This window comes from Symphalangus syndactylus, chromosome 12, assembly GCF_028878055.3.
Source record: "Symphalangus syndactylus isolate Jambi chromosome 12, NHGRI_mSymSyn1-v2.1_pri, whole genome shotgun sequence".
NCBI classification, from domain to species: Eukaryota; Metazoa; Chordata; class Mammalia; order Primates; family Hylobatidae; genus Symphalangus; species Symphalangus syndactylus.
Window position 1 is genome coordinate 124,943,796 of NC_072441.2, and position 20,477 is coordinate 124,964,272.

General features: G+C 43.7%; 1 protein-coding gene across 8 annotated transcripts in view; it reads left to right on the top strand.

The window, feature by feature from the left end:
* The window catches only part of CEP350 (centrosomal protein 350), a 171,538-nt gene extending 166,448 nt beyond the window's left edge, over positions 1 to 5,090 (top strand). For 7 of the 8 annotated variants that reach the window (XM_055255030.2, XM_055255036.2, XM_055255035.2 and 4 more), the window contains one exon: positions 2,489 to 5,090. In XM_055255030.2, coding sequence (XP_055111005.1) covers positions 2,489 to 2,653 — 165 coding nt within the window. In that variant the 3' untranslated portion in view covers positions 2,654 to 5,090. The remainder of the gene's footprint in view (positions 1 to 2,488) is intronic. The other variant, XM_055255031.2, reaches the window with a different exon arrangement.
* Positions 5,091 to 20,477: the final 15,387 nt, after the last annotated feature.

Sequence of the window (20,477 nt, forward strand, 5' to 3'; positions counted from 1 at the left end):
AAAAGTGGGGTGGCGGGCAGGGGGGACTAAAAGAACTGTTATAGAAAGGAAAGCTGCGCAACTTTGAATAACAAATTCATTGGGGATGTGAAATTTTTTGTGCACACACCTAGACCATCCCTCAGCACAAGTTCAAGAAGTCTTATATTAGGCTGTTCATTATAGCATCCTTCATAAGAGAGGAACACCAATTCCATGGCAGGTTGACAGGTATTTCGTAGATACCCATGATTCTGTGGTCAAATAAATATAGGAAACGCTGAGTTAAACAAGTTTCTTTACTGGTGGGCTTCTGTCTCATAGGCTTAAGTACAATGTAACTCTCCCAGAGGGAGTTCTCCAAAACTTTATATGGCCATAGAACCCTTTTTGGTGGTACATTAGGGAACAGAGGAATAAATGTTTGCATATCCTCCAAACAACCTTTCTAAAAGAGAAAGAATGTGGCAGCCACCCTGTTACATATTTGTCAACTCCAGCCAAGGATATATGTTGGACAATACTGTTCTTCCCCTCTGTTACTCTCTCAAGCTTCAGGATGAATGTAGTCTCTTTTTTGCTAGAGTCTTCTCGTTTCCTCATAAGGCAAACCAGAGTACAAGTTCCCCTCTTCACTTTCTCTTTTTTTTTTTGAGATGCAGTCACTCTGTTGCCTAGGCTGGAGTGCAGTGGCGCAATCTTGGCTCACTGCAACCTCTGCCTCCCAGGTTCAAGCGATTCTCCTGCCTCAGCCTCTGAGTAGCTGCGATTACAGGTGCACACAACCACACCCGGCTAATTTTTGTATTTTTAGTAGAGACGGGGTTTCACCATGTTGGTCAGACTGGTCTTGAACTCCTGACCTCGTGATCCGACCGCCTCCACCTCCCAAAGTGCTAGGATTACAGGCTTGAGCCACTGCGCCCGGCCCACTTTCTCTGCTTTTTTAAAGATGAAACTATGATCAGGGCAAGCCAAGGAGCATGTTGTCACTTGGCTTTTTTGCCAAGTAAGACTTCTAGTTAGAGACCCCTGTCACTGCAGTGAACTTTGCTGAATTTGTGACTTGAGATCAGGGTTCACTTCCTTATCTGGCCTCCATCCCATTCACATTGTCATTTTGTATAGCAAATCTAATGTGTTTTTTTTTGTTGTTTTTTTTTTTTAGACGGAGTTTCACTCTGTCGCCCAGGCTACAGTGAAGTGGCACAACTTGGCCCACTGCAACCTCTGCCCCCTGGGTTCAAGCAATTCTCCTGCCTCAGCCTCCCTAGTAGCAGGGACTACAGGCACGTGCCACCATGCCTGGCAGATTTTTGTATTTTTAGTAGAGACAGGGTTTCGCCATGTTGGCCAGGCTGATCTCCAACTTCTGACCTCAGGTGATCCACCTGCCTAGGCCTCCTAAAGTGCTAGGATTACAGGCGTGAGCCACTGTACCCAGCCAATCTAATATGTTTCTTTTAGAATAAAGTAGGTTTTCTTCCATGTATTATAAACAAGCAATAAATCTGGGGAGGTTATTTCTACTTGATTAGTTTTTATTTACCTAATAAGAATCCTAAAATGCAAAAATAGCAAGTATTGTATTAATATAACAGTGACTCAAAAAATAAACTTCAGCAATATTACATTTGAAAAATACCCTAAGGATAAATTTATTTATAACAAGCATTATTCATTTATTATAATACCCCAGAGTCACATTCAGTATTGTCTTTCCGTATATGCATTTTATAATTCTAAATCCATATACAGATGTCCCCTACTTAATTAAGGTTCGACTTACTGTTTTTCAGCATCACGATCGTATGAAAGCAACACACATTCAGTAGAAACAGTACTTCGATTTTTGAATTTTGATCTTTTCCTGGGCTAGTAATAAGTGGTATGGGGGCAGCAGCAGCGAGCCACAGCTCGCAGTCAGCCACACCATCATGAGGGTGAACACCGATACTCTCCTGTGGACTGTGATGCAGATGATTCTGCCTGACTGTAGACCAATGTACATGTTCTGAGCATGTTTCAGATGGACTAGGCTAAGCTATATGTTCAGTAAGTTAGGTATATTCACTGCATTTTTGACTTAATGATATTGTCAATTTACTGCGAATTTATTGGACATAACTTCATTGTAAGAGGAACATTTCTGTCTAATATCTTGTGTTCTCCTCCCATTAAATTCCTTATTCCCTTATGTTATGCAGTTCCTTATGGAATACATATTCCCGTACGTTGACATTGACAACATACTGGTAATCTTTAATATCTATGAAATACTCGAATATTGTCAAATGTATTTTTGAAGTCATTTTGATATTTGGCAAATTGAGATTTTTTAAACCTTTTGCAATTTTAAAAGGGGTATTGATATCATACGAATTATCTTTTTTCTCTGACTTATTTCCTTGGGCTGTATTCCTATGGATAGGACTATAAAATCAGCAATTATATTTTCTAGCTTTTGTGTGACAGGAATTTTCTAACCTTGTTGTCTTCTAAATCCTAGGTTCAGGAGCTCCATGAGGAGGAGGCACAGTGGGTGAACTATGATGAGGATGAGTTGTGTGTGAAAATGCAGCTAGCCGACGGGATCTTTGAGACCCTGATCAAAGATACTATTGATGTTCTGAATCAGATCAGTGAAAAGCAGGGGAGAATGCTACTTGTGTGACATCTTGCAAATAAATCGAACACTGAGTGCTAATGTGAGTCCTGGGCCTTTCTGCCTCCTGATGTACACCCATCGCCATCGTAGCAAGAGTGCTTCCGGACCTTGTACTTATTCTTAAAGACTACCAGTATGGAGTTCATAGGACAATGTGGTATACCTGGTATTACAGCCTTTGCCTTTCGAGACTATCCACTGGATTAATTGGTTATTTTCAGTGGGCAGGGTTGCACAGTGTAATCCTACACCTCTCGCTAGCACCCCCACTAGGTCTCAGAGGGCCAAAAACACCACACTTACCTCTGAGTTTAGACTAAGATATCACTTCTTTGAGTCTGAAGTCAAGTGAGAGAGGTATAGATAAATGCATCACATCACTTTTGAAATGTAATTCTGGTCTATACCATGGAAGTCATAAATGGACATTGTAGTCCCTAAACAGTATTAAACCCTTAACCACTTCTAAAATAGGCAAGCTCAATAATGTCTGCCAACTTCACATTCTGGATTTTATTTCATTTCTTTTTGAAGACCATTTTCTTCCATTATTGTAGTTGAGCAGCACCAAGTGGACTGTCAGGCTAACAGGAATAAGTGGTAGCCTTGCTTTCTGAGCACCATCTAAAGAATTTTAAACCTCTGCATTATGTTTAGTGTTCTCTGTGTGGGCATGAAAACAAAGAAATGCCCCTACTGAAGACTGGGCTCAAAGGACCAATGCAGGGCTGGTTCTTCTACCCCTTGGTTTACTCCTGCACTTTCTTACTCGTTCTGAATCTCTACCAGCTGCTCCCAGAATCACAGATACTCAGGACCATCTCAGGCATCCAGGCATGGCAAAGTGGAAATAATTCATTTTGGCCTTCAAACCTTCAACTCCCATCTTTCCCCAAGAAGTCAGAGATGCTGTTACTTGAATGATTTAGGAAATGAGTGTGTGCACCAAAGACAAAAAGATATTGTCTGTTGTTTGTGTGCTTGTTTTGCGCTATGGAACATTTTTTAATTTATTTTAAGATAAATTATTAAGTTGAAAATGTGTGTCCCTATTCAGAAATGAAAGATTCATCTTGTAATAGTTAAACCTCCATCATGAAGCTTCTATGGTTCAGTCTTTGCACAGGAACCTATGGTTTTAACAAACCAGTACACATATTGAAGAAGTCATTTTAATTCAGTGAAACGAAGATGGGCTTTTCCAGATCACCTGCAGTAGCAGGAGTGGGATAAAATGATTTAAAGACGCTGTACAATTTAACTCTGCCTCTCTTGCAGCATTGCTTCTCACAACTATTACCTGCATCTGAAAAAAAATCTATAGACTCCAGCTGCTACATTAGAGCATAAGAGATGCTCTCCTGGGACCTCAGTACCCTGCCTTCTTGACTGGTTTCTTTTCATCAGTCCTGTCCCTCTTCAAGTAATCTAGAAGAATGTGGATACTCTTAGGCGTGAATGTAAATGCCTTAATATTGAAGGTCCTGGGTAGAAGCATGATATAAGACATCTACTGGATTCATATTTACAAATATCCTGGAATGTTATAGCTTCAAAGTATATTAGAAAAACCCCAAAGATGGTATAATCTTTAAGTGTGCACGTTTGTTTATTTCTGCATCTTCCCTCCAAACTTGCCTTTGCATCTTAAATATTTCACTATGCACACTCCCATTCCTCTTGGGTTTCATCTTGTCGTTATAAGAAATGTACTGAAATAATCATTGGAATATTTGCATTTTGCACAATGACTGGTATGATAGCTCTTGACAAATAAGGAAAGCACTGAAATGTTGTGATTGGGTCTCGGGAAATGCTCAGATTGATGTCTTACCAGCATTTCTTCTGGGCTTGTGATGTTAGGCTGTAGTCTTGTAGCCATAATGAGCAAATTGACTAAGAGAAGCAAAGATTTCTTGGGGTTATTAACCAGTAGTGTGGAAATACTATTTTTATGTGGCCAAGGAAAAGCAAAGGCTTTTCTTTTCAGTTTGTGTTATTTGGAAGACAGAAAAACATCTTGTCTACATCCTTTGGCTGTTTGTAGGATCACGTTGTCCTTATGATACTGAAACTTTACAGCTGCTGTAAATTTTTTATAAATGAATTTCAAAATGTTATAATGGGGCTGTAGGTTGTTTTTCTACATCTTCATTATTTGGACCTAAAACCAGTTTTTAATAAGAAAGTTTATCTTTACTCTTTATGACATTATGACTCCAGAAAAAGAAAAAATAATAATAATAATAATACAAGTCATGGAATCAGCAATCTGGTAAGAAATGCTGCCAAGAATGTGGCAGTAGCTGTCCTGACAGACTCCAACTGTCTTTACTCTCTGAAAAATCCTAGGCTCCACATGAGAGGCAGAAATGGATCAGTCTTATTCTTTGCTAGAAATGGTTATCTGTAGTTTGGTAGCAAAAAAAAAAAAAAAAAAGAATCCATAATTAGCAGATTTCTTATTAACTATTTGGATCTAATTGAAATGGCTTTATTCTTAGGATTAAGAAAGATAGATGTGGATACCCAGCCACTCGTTCCATATTGGTATCTTTTAAATCAGCTCTGCCTCTTAATCAAGAACCTAAATATTCCCTCTTTCTAATCTTTGTTCCTTCTCCCTACACCCTCGTCCTTTTTCACTCTTCCTTGATAATTCCTCTAAGAAAAATATCTTTGTATCAGCAGTAATATCTTTTAGAATAGCACTATCAGAATTTAGCAGTAAACCAACATACAGGCTTCAGATTTACTTCTGAGTCCAAAACAATTTGTGCTATCCAGGGTAGTTAACTCTGGGTTAAACAAGTACAGGGTATAGATTCCCTCTTCAGGTCTACACAGGAATTTTTACCGTAGGGAAAAGTGGGGAGAGCTCAAACGTAGTTAATAAGGAAGGTAATTTGTTTTTCTTTTACCTAAAAGAAAAGAAAATTCCTTCTGTGACTACAGGTCTCTGAGAAATTATCTTTCAAAAGAGATTTCATTGCTCATAAGAGTGTTGTGGCCTATTGATAAAAACAATTTTGTTCACTTTCTTGTCTTGAAAAAAAAGTGGCCTTAGCTTTTTGCAATACTTGAATAAAGTGTGTACTCGCAAGAGAATTTCTGTAGCACAGCATTAGAGACTCATAACTTTTCTGCAAGAAATACAAACTTACATCTTCCTTTTACTACCTTAAGAATACTAGTGAATAAAACATTAATTCAAAGAGCAAATTATAGAAACTACAATGACATTTAATGCAAATTGTAGGAATTTACATGTTTACAAATCATCAACTGGTTGTGCAGCAATTCAATAAAATATCTTAGTGTTATAAAAATGTGAAGAAAAAATGTAAACTGATGTAAAGGAGGTACTGTCATTTTAATTAACCTATGTTTAATAGCTTTTCCTTCTGGACTTTGCAAAGCCTTCTTGGCAAACACATTGCAAAGCATTCTCTAGGAGGTTCAGCCTCCTTGTGTGTACTGTACTGTGCAGACATGAAAAAATAAACCCGTTTACTGTGTGCGTGTAAATAGCCTGGTCATCAGGCCATTTTCAGCCAATAGTCACATCCAGTGCAATTTCGCACTGAACACTTAAGGGTGTGGTTTGTAAGTACGATCTGTAAAATAACTGGGATGAATTCCCATGTATACCTGTGTAAATAGATTTGTTAACTGAAATGTACTTTAAGAAAAGATAAAATCTGTAAATAAACTGATTTATAAATTAATTTCATGTCAGGTCTCCATTTTTTCCCTCCTGAGCCAACTTCAGAAAATTAGTCCCCATAAAATTCACTTATTTCTGATTTCTTATTTAGTCACAGGGTGCTGATGCTTGGACAGTAGAATAAGGTAAGCTGTGGATAAGAGCTATTTACCTGCACATAAATGCCATCAGCACATACATTTGAGCAGCCTGGGCTTTGCTTCCATACTCATTGATTCAGCAGATAGCCACTGAGCACCACCTTCGTGTTCTCAGTACTGTGCTGAGTACTGGGAACATAGCAAAAAAGACAGACATGGTCCTTGGCCTCAAGAAACTTAATGTCTAATGAAAGCCACCAAAAGATATTTTAAAAACCTGTGTGACAAGTTCTAACAAGTGCTGCACAGGAAGCATACATAAGATTTGAGAATATCTTAATAAAAGGATCCAACAAGGGTAGGAGTGAGTCAGGGAAGAGTTCTCTGATAAATTATAACTGTTTTATGAGCTTCTTCCTTCTAATTCATGGCAAATGCCATTTCTCCCAAATGACCTAAATTTTGATAACCCTTGCAAAATAACACATGGAAAACACACTCGAGTGGACCACAAAGAAGTGCAACCAGCTGATGCCCAGGTGTGGAGGCTGTAACTTATTTCTGGAAATACGAGCTCAGAGGAGAATGGAGCTGAAGTGATAGAAGAATAAAAATCCAAGGATGGAAATGTATAGCACTCAAGATAATGAATTGTCTCTGGTCCAACAAATTAGAAGTGGTAACCACCATCATCTTACCTGAATTCCTCTAGTTTCCCCCAAATGGCCATCCCTGCTATATCTTTAACCCCTACCACAACCATGAACACTGTGGAAATTCTCAGAAAAAGACTGGCCCCAAATTGCAGTAGGTCCTAAGAAATTCTTCCTCTCATAAAACAGTTGAGACTGGGCATGGTGGCTCACACCTGTAATCCCAGCACTTTGGGAGGCCAAGACAGGAAGATTCCTTGAGCCCAGAAGTTCGAGACCAGCCTGGGCAACATGGTGAGGCCCCGTCTCTCCAAAAAACATTTTTTTTTAAATTAGCGGGGCACAGTGGCACACACCTGTGGTCCCAACTACTTGGGAGGCTGAGGTGAGAGAATCCCTTGAACCCAGGAGGTCAAGGCTGCAGTGAGCCATGTTCATGCCACTGTACTCCAGCCTGGGCAACAGAGTGAAACCTGTCTCAGAAAAAAGAAACCAGCTATTTGAGTGCCTACTATGTGCTAGATACTCTGGTTGGTGCTGAGGACACAGTAGTACAATAGTAATAACAAATAGAATCTTGGAAAAAAGACCAAATATCTGTAACCTTGAATCAAAATATATGAAAGTGGCGGTCAAGAGGATGGCAGTTGACACAGCAGAGCCAAGAACAATGAGACCTACACTCGGAGAAGTACAGTGGTGAGTGTCTACAGAAGGGAAGCCAGTCACACCCCACATAACGGTCAACAACAGGCCGTATGTACAGCGTGGTCCCGGAAGATTCTATATAATGGAGCTGAAAGTGTTCTATCACCTAAGGAGGTCATAGCCATTGTAACATTGTAGTGTGACACATTACTCGCGAGATTATGGTGACGCTGGCTGGTATAAATGAACCTACTGTGCTGCCAGTTGTATAAAAGTATAAAGTAATGTCCTAGCCATTCACGTTCACTCCCCACTCACCCACAGCAGCCTCCAGTCCTGCAAGCTCCATTCATGGTAAGTGCCCTATATACACATTACATTTTCTACCTTTTATACTGTGATTTTACTGTTTTCTATATTTAAGTTTGTTTAGATACCACAAATTCTTACCATTTGTGTTACAGCTGCCTACAATGTTCAGTACAGTAACATGCTGTACAGCTTTGTAGTCTAGGAGCAACAGACTACACCGTATAGCGTAGGTGTGTAGCAAGCTATACCATTTAGGTTTGTGTAAGTGCATTCTATGATGTTCACACAAAAATGAAGTCACCTAACGATGCATTTCTCAGAACATATCCCAGTGGTTAAGCATGCATGACTCTACTGAGGAGAAACAGCTATTGCCCTACAAAATCCCAGCAAAGCTCAGGAATTGGAAGCACTGGCTGCCACAGTAAAAGGTGCAAAACACGGAGATTGTTTCACCATTCGCTGGGTGTCCAGGCTGTGCAGCCAAGGTCAAAAGGCAGATACGCGCCTCCCAGGGAAGAGACCAGTGCATGACTCAAGGTCACTGAGGACAGACAACACACACACCAGGCTCAGGTGGCACAGTGTTTAGTTACACTAAGAGGAGACAGTGCAGGAGGTTCAGCCCCTTGCAATGCATCAGCCCTACAAGGGCAATAGATCCGCTCCACAGTGAACACAGGCAATGTGACTGCAAGTGCCCCACTTTGTGCTGCAGTGGAAGGACCCTCCCCCTCCGCCATGGGGTCTGAAAGGCAGAAAGCTGGGTGTGTATGAGGGCCATTGACACATGAGCTTAAGCAGAACAAAGGAGTACACATTGAGTCTGCAGTAGGACAAGATATTCCCGCTCATGGAGATAAGCCCCGCACAGGCTGTAGCGCTCTTATCTCTCAGTAAGGAAGTGTTCCAGGCCCATTCTCACGTGGTTGTGCAAGGGCAGGAAGCTGCACATGATTGCCTTTCCCAACAGGGAAGAAAACAGAGAAGTTGATGGCAAGTCTGATCGGAAGAGTTAGACCACCCAGGTACCCACCCCTCCCAGTGGATCCAGGTCACTGCCTGTGCTCTCTTCAATGCTCTCAGGAGGTGAATAATTCTCTGGAGAAGTTGAACCAAAGAGGTCCTGAACTTGAGGACTCTAGACACAACGAAGCATGAAAGTCAGGCAACAGACTGAAGATAAGGATGAAGTTAAAGTTGATGGACAGAGTGAGGGACCCAGCCAGGCTTAGCCACAACCCTCTCCCACAGGAATGAGACTGGAGGAACCTCCTCTGAAAAACTGGCCACAGAGGAAAGGCCTGTAGTTACTGTCATTTGGAGAGGCCTCCAAAGAAAAAGCTGGCTTGCCCCCAATCCTCTTCCCATGAAATCCACCAGCCAAAAAGCCCCACCCATGCGCATTGAGTTGCTCGTCAGATTTTTGCACATCACCCGTATGTGAACAAATAGCCACCCATCTCCAGACTTCGGAGGGAAGCCACCAATATGAAATAGACCAAATCAAAAAGAAAAAAGAGGGATTCTGGTGAAACAACTGCATGGCACAGAAGAAAATCTCATAAGAGATTTTAAAACTATAATTAAAATCCTCAGCTGAAATAATATTGCATCATGAAATGGGATTAGATGCTCTAAAAGATTAACGAGTCAGAAGACATGATTAAACTCTTGAAAATTAAAAGTAGGCAACCATAATTTAAAATTCAATGGAAAGTCTGAAAATGAAGAAATCTAGAAAGTAAAACAACAACAAAAAATGGATAAAATTAGAGAACCAATCCAGGAAATCCAATGTCAAATTAACTGGATATCTAAAAAGAATAGAGAAAACACAAAACTATACAAGAAAAAATTCCAGAACTTAAATATGTGATTTTCCAGTTGGAAATGGTTTAATGAGTACCCAGCATAATAAATGAAAATAAACCCACACTAGGATATATCATTATGAAATGTCAACTCCATAAGTAAAGAAATTATCCGGCTGGATGCGGTGGCTCACGCCTGTAATCTCAACACTTTGGGAGGCTGAGGCAGGTGGATCACGAGGTCAGGAGTTTGAGACCAGCCTGACCAACATGGTGAAACCCCATCTCTTCTAAAAATACAAAAATTAGCCAGGCATGGGGGTGCACGCCTGTAATCCCAGCTACTCAGGAGGCTGAGTAGGAGAATTGCTTGAACTCAGGAGGTGGAGGTTGTAGCAAACCAAGATCGCACCACTGCACTCCAGCCTGGACGATGGAGACCCCTCTGTCTCCAAAAAAAAAAAAAAAAAAAAAAAAAATCCTAAAAGTTTCTAAAGAGGAAAAATAAAACACCACATGTAAAAGGTTAGGAACAAAATGTCATTACTGCCCTGAAGAGCAGCATTGGAGACTTAAGAAAATAGAGCAACATTTTCCAAAACAGTTAAAATTATTTCAGCCAACCTATGAATCCAGTGTAAAGGTAGAATATGGGCATTTTCAGAAATGCAGGGCCCTTGCTTCCCACGCATCCTTTCTCAGAGGGCATCAACCATGAAGCATAAAGACTGGAGGTCCAGAAGCAGGGAATCCAACCCAGGAAAAGCATGAGGGTGAGGGATATTCCCAGGATGACCGCTGTCTGGCAGGCCTAGAGAGCCAGCAGTCCAGTCCAGAACAGGAAGGAAGGTCTCCCGCAAGAAGGGAGGAGAGGGGAGCAAATACTAATTTTTTAACAACATGAGGAAAAAAGAGTGAGGAAAGACTTAATAGATTCCAAGAAGAGCGAGTAATGAAAAAATGAGGATTTGAGACCAGCCTGGCCAACATGGTGAAACCCCATCTCTACAAAACATACAAAAATTAGCTGGGCGTGGTGGCGGGCGCCTATAGTCCCCACTACTCAGAAGGCTAAGAAAGGAGAATCGCTTGAGCCTGGGAGGTGGAAATTGCAGTGAGCCAAGAGCACGCCACTGCACTCCAGCCTGAGTGACAGAGCAAGACTGTCTCAAAAATAATAATAATAAAAGGAAAAACAAAGCACCATACAAGTAAGGAACAATCATGGTGTGCTTCTTGGCTCAGCAATGAACAATATTTATAGTTACAATAAAATAAACATCGAATATTGTGATGTCACTGCATTGGGAAGACAGAGGAAGGGAAGTATCAGCTAAGTCTACAACTACCCTATTAGGAAGTGTGCACTCTCTGTCGCCCAGGCTGGAGTGCAGTGGCGCAATCTTGGCTCCTCGCAGGTTCACGCCATTCTCCTGCCTCAGCCTCTCCAAGTAGCTGGGACTACAGGCGCCCGCCACCACGCCTGGCTAATTTTTTGTATTTTTAGTAGAGACGAGGTTTCACCGTGGTCTCGATCTCCTGACCTCGTGATCCGCCCGCCTCGGCCTCCCAAAGTGCTGGGATTACAAGCGTGAGCCACCGCGCCCAGCCGTGATGATTAATTTTATGTGTCCACTTGGCTAGACAACAATACCCAGCTATTTGGTCAAACATCAGTCTAGATGTCTCTGTGAAGATATTTTTCAGATAAGATGAACAGTTAAATGGGTAGATTTTGAATAAAGCAGATTCCCCCTCCATAATGTGGTGGGCCTCTGCCTGCAGACTCCAGCTGCACATCAATGCTTTCCTGGGTCTCCAGCCTGCCAGCCTGCTCTGCAAGTTTGCTTCTTGCTAGCCCTCACAACTGCATGAGCCAATTCACACGTGCACACACACACACACACAAATGCACATATATGTATACACACATGCAAATCCTGCTGGTTCTATTATCTGGGGAACCTTGAGTAATACAGGAAGTCAGTAGCTAAAGTCTGAAACTAATGACTCAAGAGTCAGCATATATTTTTTTAATTTTTATTTTATTTATTATTATTATTATTTATGAGAGGGAGTCTTGCTCTGTTGCCCAAACTGAAGTGTAGTGGCCTGATCTCAGCTCACTGCAACCTCCGCCTCCCAGGTTCAAGTGATTCTCCTGCCCCAGCCTCCCGAGTAGCTGGGATTACACCACACTCAGCTAATTTTTGTGTTTTTAGTAGAGACAGGGTTTCACCATGTTGGCCAGGCTGGCCTTGAACTCCCGACCTCAGATGATCTGCCTGCCTCAGCCTCTCAAAGTGCTGGGATTACAGACGTGAGCCACTGTGCCCGGCCAGCATATATATATATATTTAATACAGAGTTGAACACCAGAACAAAGACGTTAAAATGAAATGGTTAACAATGTGTGCCCTTGGCAAGTGGGATGATGATGAGAGGAATGGGGCTGAAATTGACTGTGTGTGTGTGTGTATGTTGTGTGTGTGTGTAAAAACCTTTTTTTGCTATGTACAAGTATCATCTGATAATAAAAATTAATATTCTCTCCCAAATAACAAAGCATCACCAAAGAGGACATATTCCACATGTCTTAATTTCCCTCTCTGCTAAGTGCTGCACGGGGCACATTTAGATAAAATTATACTCCCTTTTATAATTTAAAAACTGTTCCAATTCTATAATCTGCTGAAATTAAGAAGCTAAATTTGGGTTGGGGCTTTTTAAACTAAATATTTTTTATTTCAAGTATAAATTAGACTCAAAGTAATTAAAAAGCTTTGCTGTCATGCATAATTTAAGTAGTATATTTGACACAATTCAAGCATTCTTAGTGCTTTTTTGTATTAAAAGAAAAAGATGTGCATTTGGTGGTAGGCAGACAGTATAGGGAAAAGAATAGTCAGGTTGTGCCACTAACCAGCAGCCTCCGTGTGCCAATCTGTGTAGAACTGCACCAGGGAGGCCAAGATTTCTTTCTCTTGGTTCTGTAACTCTAATTTTTTTTTTTTTTTTGAGACTGAGTTTTGCTCTTGTCACCCAGGCTGGAGTGCAGTGGCTCGATCTTGGCTCACTGCAACCTCCACCTCCAGTTCAAGCGATTCTCCTGCCTCAGCCTCCCGAGTAGCTGGGATTACAGGCACCCGCCACCATGCCTGGCTAATTTTGTATTTTTAGTAGAGATGGAGTTTCATCATATTGGCCAGGCTGGTCTCGAAGTCCTGACCTTAGGTGATCTGCCTGCCTCAGCCTCCCAAAGTGCTGGGATTATAGGCGTGAACAACCGCACCCGGCCTGTAACTCTATTTTCTATTAAAGTATATTTTGTTGTCGTGATACTGGCATGTTTTGTGAGTATGTATCACATTTTCTTGTGCTTCTGTTTTGAACAAGAGTACCACATGGGCTGGGCACAGTGGCTCATGCCTGTAATCCCAGCACTCTGGGAGGCCAAAGTGGGTGGATCACTTGAGGTCAGGAGTTCAAGACCAGCCTGGCCAACAGGATGAAACCCCATCTCTACTAAAAAATACAAAAATTAGCCTGGTGTGGTGGCACTCCCCTGTAATCCCAGCTACTTGGGAGGCTCAGACAGGAAAATCGCTTGAACCTGGGAGGCAGAGATTGCAGTGAGCAAGACTCTGTCTCAAACAAAAAAAAAGGGGTACCACATGAAATATGTTTTATGCAACTTATCTTTTCACCTGAAGAATACATGTCAGGAAACTCAAAACCAGTCTTTTAACTCTAAATGCATTCCAGGATTCTTAGTTTCCACAACACAAACAGGTATGTGTGATGACCCATTTTAAATACAGTCAAAATATTTTTTAAAATAATAATCATCTAAATAACTTCCCCAACTGGTCTGTCAGTGCTACTGCTACTGTTTTGAGAAAATTAATTCAAACAATTAGATGAGCCAAATGGAATCAGAACTTTGAATTCCTTCTGCAAGTCTCAAAGTTGAACTTCTTCACTTAGAGAAAAGGGGTAGAAAAGGCACTTACTCAAGAATTCTGACTGGGAGTGGTGGCTCACACCTGTAATCCCAGCACTTTGGGAGGACAAGGTGGGAGGATTGCTTGAGCTCAGGCATTCAAGACCGTCCTGGGCAACATAGCAAGACCTCATCTCTACTAAAAGTAAAAAGAAAAATTAGCTGGGCTTGGTAGTGTGCACCTGTAGCCCCAGCTACTGTGGTTGGTGGGTGCTAAGATTGAGGCTGCACTGAGCTGTGATTAGGCCACTGCACTCCAGCCTGCCTCAAATGAGGTCTCAGAATGAGACCCTGCCTTCAAAAAAATTAAAAATTAAAAATAAAGAATTCCTTGGGAGCTGCAAGATTGTTATCCCTGCTTCTGACTTGAGAGATCATTATCTTGTTAATTCTACTTCCCAAACTGTACGTAACATGAGGGTTTAAGAGGTATTTGCAGGATCTTTATGATTTGCGGAGACCCAGAACAGAAGACGGGAGGATCTGCTGGTTTCCAATGAAGGAGCTGAACCCTTGAAGGGTTTTGCTCTTCAAAGAGGGGCCAGCGAATGGAAACAAGATCATTTCGGTTTCTATGTCTTTGTTTATAAAAAGAGCTGAGGGTTGCTCTGCCTATGGAGTAGTCGTTCTTTTGTTTCTTTACTTCTCAAATAAATAAATAAATAAATGAAAAAGCTAAGGATCTCAATGTGTGAAATAACCATTATGAAAAGTAAATTACTGAGAAGACCTGAGGGCAAGCGAATATGCATTTAACTGTAAGAAACGAGTTACCTGCCTGAAAGTCTCAACAACAGGAGTTTATAATTCTCTTGTAACAAGGACTCCAGAGGCGGACAACGCCAGCGCTTCGCAGCATTAGGCTTTGCAGCACCAGGCTTGGGTTTGCATCAGGGTTTGGGTCAGCTCCTCCTTGATTCTCTTGGTCCAGGTGGCCACAGCAGCTCCAGTGTCCCGTCCTCACACAAGGTCCAATGTGAGAAGGGAGGGAGGGAACATCTCGTTACCTTATTCCCTCCTTTCATCAGAGAGTAAAATTATTCTGAAAATTACACCTTTAAACGAAATCAAATAATTTTTTTAAAATGGACAATTTAAAAAATAACGGTAAAATTACTGTGTTACGAAAGTGTTCATAAGAGCAAAAAAGTTTAAAAAGTAATTCTTTTAAATTAAAAAAATGTTTTTAGGAGTCCCTGGCAAACTTCCCCTCATGTGTCATTGGCCAGGAATGGGGCTCACAAATGATCACCACAAATCGTAAGGGAGACTCAGAGAGCAAGTGTCTAGAACTCTGGGCTGTAAAAGTAGAAGGTAGGTTCCTTGGGTAAAGAAGAAGAGTGGGGGAACAGCTGTCAATTTCACAACCAGCAGTGTCTGCCAATGAATAAATGTATCCTAAGCTGCTGACTTTCTTGGCAAAATCTTGAGTTTATGAATAAATAAAGGTGTAACTGAGTAGTCATTGCCGACCTGTTGCATCATCACACCAACACCCTTCCGCATGTTCTGCTATGACCAGAAGGGCCTTGAACACTCATCTTTTCCATCCCTCCACCCTTGGGCACAACTGCACGTCAAACAGCCCCCAAATGGAGCAATTTCTCCAGCCTCAATTTAGCACCAGAGAAGAAGCCATCATTCTTGACCTCATTCATTGGCCAGAAGGTCTTCAAATTTCCCAGGAGGGCAGTCCTTGCCCTAGCATGACTTACGATCAGGGTGTGGAGACAAAACACACACGTGTTAATAAGTAAAGGACGCCATTAGGTAATGCCCATCCAGGGCTGGGTTCATTCATTCATTCATTCCACAGATATCTACTATTTGCTGGCACTGCTCTATGCACTGTGGATCCCAAAAGAAAACAAGAAATCAAGATCCCTCTTGTAAGAGCTTACATTCCAGTGTAGGAAGACAGACAATAAGCTAGTAAGCCACTGCATAAACAGAACAGTGGTAAGATCTGTGAAGCACCTAGAACGGGTGATATAAAATAGGGGGTGGGGGGCAGGAGCTACTTTATTTTATTTATTTATTTATTTATTTTGAGACGGAGTCTCATTCTGTCACTCAGGCTGGAGTGCAGTGGAGCGATCTCGGCTCACTGCAAGCTCCGCCTCCCGGGTTCACACCATTCTCCTGCCTCAGCCTCCCGAATACCTGGGACTACAGGCACCCCCCACCACACCCAGCTAATTTTTTGTATTTTTAGTAGAGACGGGGTTTCACCGTGTTAGCCAGGATGGTCTCGATCTCCTGACCTCGTGATTCGCCCCCCTCAGCCTCCCAAAGTGCTGGGATTACAGGCGTGAGCCACCACGCCCAGCCAGGAGCTACTTTATACAAGAAGGTCAGGGGACGCCTTTCTGAGAAGCTAACACTGGCGCTAAGACCTGAAAGATGAGAAGCCCGTTGCGAAAAGATCTGATGGAAAAGCATTCCAGGCAAAGGGAACAGCCAGTGCAAAGGCTCTAAGATGGAATAAGGAATAGAAAGAAGACCAGTGCAGCCACAGCACAGTGAGCAAGGGAGAGTGGTAGACACTGAGATCCGCCAGGATCCAATAGGGCCTCGTGGGCCACAGGATGGTTTGGGATTTATTCGAGGTACAATATTCCACCTTGGAGAGTCGTAAGCAGGAAAGTGACAAGACCAAGTTGAGTGCAGAATGGATTTTAATAGGGCAGGTGTTGAAGCAGAACATGCATTAAGAAGCCACTGCAGGCAATGATGGTAACGCGGCTAGAGCATTGGCTGTGAATGGAGAGATGGGCTGTATTTAGAGGGGCGTGGACTGAATATGGGTGGTGAGGGAAAGGGGACTTTGGCCTGAGCATCGTGGTTGCTGGTGTGCCATTGATGGAGATGAGGAAGACTGGAGCTGGGCTGTCTCACAGCTTTTATAGATTCAGGTTCTTCCGTGGTGGGAAAGACAACTGTGGCTTATGGTACTAAGGGCCCTTTCAAAAGGAGGCGTGGGAGGGTGTTTCATGCGGAGGGAGGTGTGAGCAGAAGCAGAGAGGCAGGCTGTTTTGATTGGAAGGCTGGGGCAATGGGGCTGGAGAGGTGTCATGGGACCACGCCGTGGACTTTTGAAGCTGCATTTAACAAACTATTTCTCCTGTCAGTTATTCTGCAACCTCACAGTGACAGCTGTGCTGGCAGGGAAGAACGTCTGAGTGGTGGGAGGCAGGTGGCTGGGGGAAGGTCCACTGGCCACTGTCAAGACACCTCACTGAGGGGCCTTAACTACTTGGGACAATTTGCCACCACCAGGGTCTGCCCCCCAACCTGATAGGGTTAGAAACCAGAACACATCCGTGCTCCCACAGATAAGCAGGCGCTCTGGAGAAGTCAGAATAAGTCACATGAATTGGAAGAATGAGCCAGAAAGCCACCTTATTAACTCAGAGTGAATCCCAATTGCCCCATCCTCTTTCCACAGCCACGTTCCCCTTGCCTATGCCCCGAGGCCACAGCAATAACTGGAGGTAAGTTTGGTTAGCACAGAAACGGAGCCAAAGTCTTGAGGAGCATTTCACGCAGGCATGGTGGGCCCGGGAAATCCTCTCTTCCCACTCATGCCTGGGCTGCTCCTGTCTCCATGCCACCTCTCTCCCTCCTGGACGATGCTGACCCTGACAGCTGCCACGTTCACTTCTCCAACTGCCCAACAAAAACCTTCACAACAGGCCAGGCGCAGTGGTTCACACCTGTAATCCCAGCACTTTGGGAAGCCGAGGTGGTCGATCACCTGAGGTCAGGAGTTCAAGACCAGCGTGGCCAACATGGTGAAACCTCGTCTCTACTAAAAACACAAAAATCAGCCAGATGTGGTGGGACGCACCTGTAATCCCAGCTACTCGGGAGGCTGAGTCAGGAGAACCGCTTGAACCCGGGAGGCGGAGGTTGCAGTGAGCCGAGCTCGTGCCATTGCACTCCAGCCTAGGTGACAGAGCAGGACTCTTGTCTCAAAAAAAAAAAAAAAAAAAAAAATTCCTTCACAACAGATAGGGCTGCCCGCCAAGCTTACCTCGTGGGAGCCCTTGACATACATCATCGTATGCAGCCCTCATGACCACCTTCTGAGGTCAGCCCCATTCTACAGGTGAGGGAACTGAAGTTAAAAAGGTTAAGGATCTTGCTCAAGAACACAGAGCTTGTGACACAACCTGGCCTCACCTGGGTCTGTCTGGCTCCCAAAGCCAGGCCCTCTCCAGACGTCTTTACTCCTGTGTTTCTATTCGCCCATTGTTCCATTTCTTGGAACGTCTTCCTTGGGCCTCAGAACACGTTCCACCTCCTCCTTTGGCACTTCTGAGTGGACACCCTCAGTTGCCAGCCAGACCACCACATCCTAGGAAAGACCCCAAGGACTCTCCACAGCAAAACTAGAATCTTTACATGCCACCCCGTTTGTTCAGAATAGAACCCAAGCCCCTAGCGGGCTGCAAGGCGCCCCCCATGGCCTGGGCTCACGTCCCCATTATACACCTTCCTCAGGCCAGCGTCGGGATCACTTGGGGGCTATTGAAAATGCAAATATGGTGGCACCATTTTCCCAGCCTCTGGCCTGGTCTCTTGGCGTTGTTAATAGCGATGATAAGCAACATGACTGTTTACTCTTGCTAGTCACTTGTTTTACAAGTATCTGTTCACCTAATCCACAAATTACCCTGTGAAACAGATACTGTTAGTAGACATATTTAATAGATGAGATGGCTGAGGCACCAGGAGGGTAATTAACTTGCTCAGTATCATCAGCTAGTAAGTGGTGGAGCTGGATCAGAAACCATTTGTCATGTCTATCTCCAGACGCCCAGCAGGTTCACATCTCAGACCTAAAGCTTGTCTCTGCTGAAAACAGATGACTTAGGCCTGACTTCCAGGTGTTGGAGCACAGAAAAGAGAAAACCACCTGGGTCTGCAGCCCGCACTGGGACCAGGTCCTTCTGAGAGCCACTGGGCCCCGGTTAGGACGGCGCAGGTTCAGTTCTGCCACGTGAATTCAGACCCCACTTCTTCCCAAATAGGGTAAAGAAAAGAATGTCAGCCTCAACATCCTGTTCTTTAGAAATCCCTGCTGCTTTCTTCCTTAGCCCCACCCACTATAATACTTTGCTCAAGGTAGGTTTCATAGTGAGTTGAAAGGCAGCCTTCATTTCTCAATATGACAAATTAAACTCTTGTCAAGGGATGCTTTATATTTAGCCATTAAAAAGAACCGAAAACAGGCTGGGCATGGTGGCTCACGCCTGTAATCCCAGCACTTTGGGAGGCCAAGGCGGGTGGATCACGAGGTTAGGAGATCAAGACCATCCTGGCTAACAGGGTGAAACCCCATCTCTACTAAAAATACAAAAAAATTAGCCAGGCCTGTAGTCCCAGCTACTTGAGAGGCTGAGGCAGGAGAATGGTGTGAACCCAGGAGGCAGAGCTTGCAGTGAGCCGAGATCGCGCCACTGAACTCCAGCCTGGGTGACAGAGCAAGACTCCACTTCAAAAAAAAAAAAAAAAAAAATTGAAAACAATTTGCATGTCTGTGAATGTGTGTTTGTGTTTGAGTGTGTGGTGCAATCATTATTAGCAAAGGGGAAGGTGGCAGGTGGCACATGTCACAGGCAGAAGAATTTTGCAGGGAAGTACATAGAGAATGCTCAAGGTGGTGATGTGCCTGCCATGTTCCAGGACTGCATGGCTCCCAGCAGCTAACAAGAATCCCACTTTGAGCATTGCAGGGAAAACGGGTCACCTCATCCCTTCCAGCTCAGCTGTGCCCAGGGCCTAGGACTTCCCACTGGGGGCTCTGTGGCTCTTTATTTTAGTCCCTGTTCCTGCCAGCTCTGTGCTTGAAGTCCACCTGAGGCAGCTTCCCAGAGAAAGGGCTGAGCCACAGGGCATTGTCCCCAGACCGCAGAGCAAACGGTGGAGTGCCATGACAATGACAAACATTTACTGAAAGTGTAGACGTTCCCATTTAATCCTTGAAAACAGAACACAAAATAGGCTAAGAGGTTACACAATTTGTCTGATGTCACAGTTAATAAGTGGTGGAACTGGCATTCAAACCCAAAACATACGCTTCGAACCGTTCTACGGATCACTGGTGACCAGCTCAGGACGCCAGCGAGAGCAGGCCTCCCGTGAGAGAGCGAAGCGGAATTTGCTCGATATGGTGGAAATGACCCGTATTTGAGCTCCCAGGGGAGAAGCAAGTGGGGGACAGGACTGGACAGCCACCGTGCAGGGCGTCCTCTGGGAAGGCGCGTGGCTCGGAACACAAAGGCTTCCTGGGTGCAGCATGGGAGGGAGCCCGGTCCAGGCTTCTCGGGTCCACACCTAGCTCTGCCACTCAGACCCACCCCAGCATCTGTGGGCCCCGGGGGGAGGATGAAAGGAGGCCACAGACCACATGTCTAAATATTTAAAATACTTTAAAGCTGTCGGTCAAGCCGGCAGACATAAGGAGAATACATTCCACCCTCCTACATTGACACATAAACCTTCTCAGTGACCTGGAAGGCCAGGTTTGAATGTAGAACTCTGGGGCTCCACACAATTCTGTGTCGGGAGGAGGGAGTGTGGGGAGG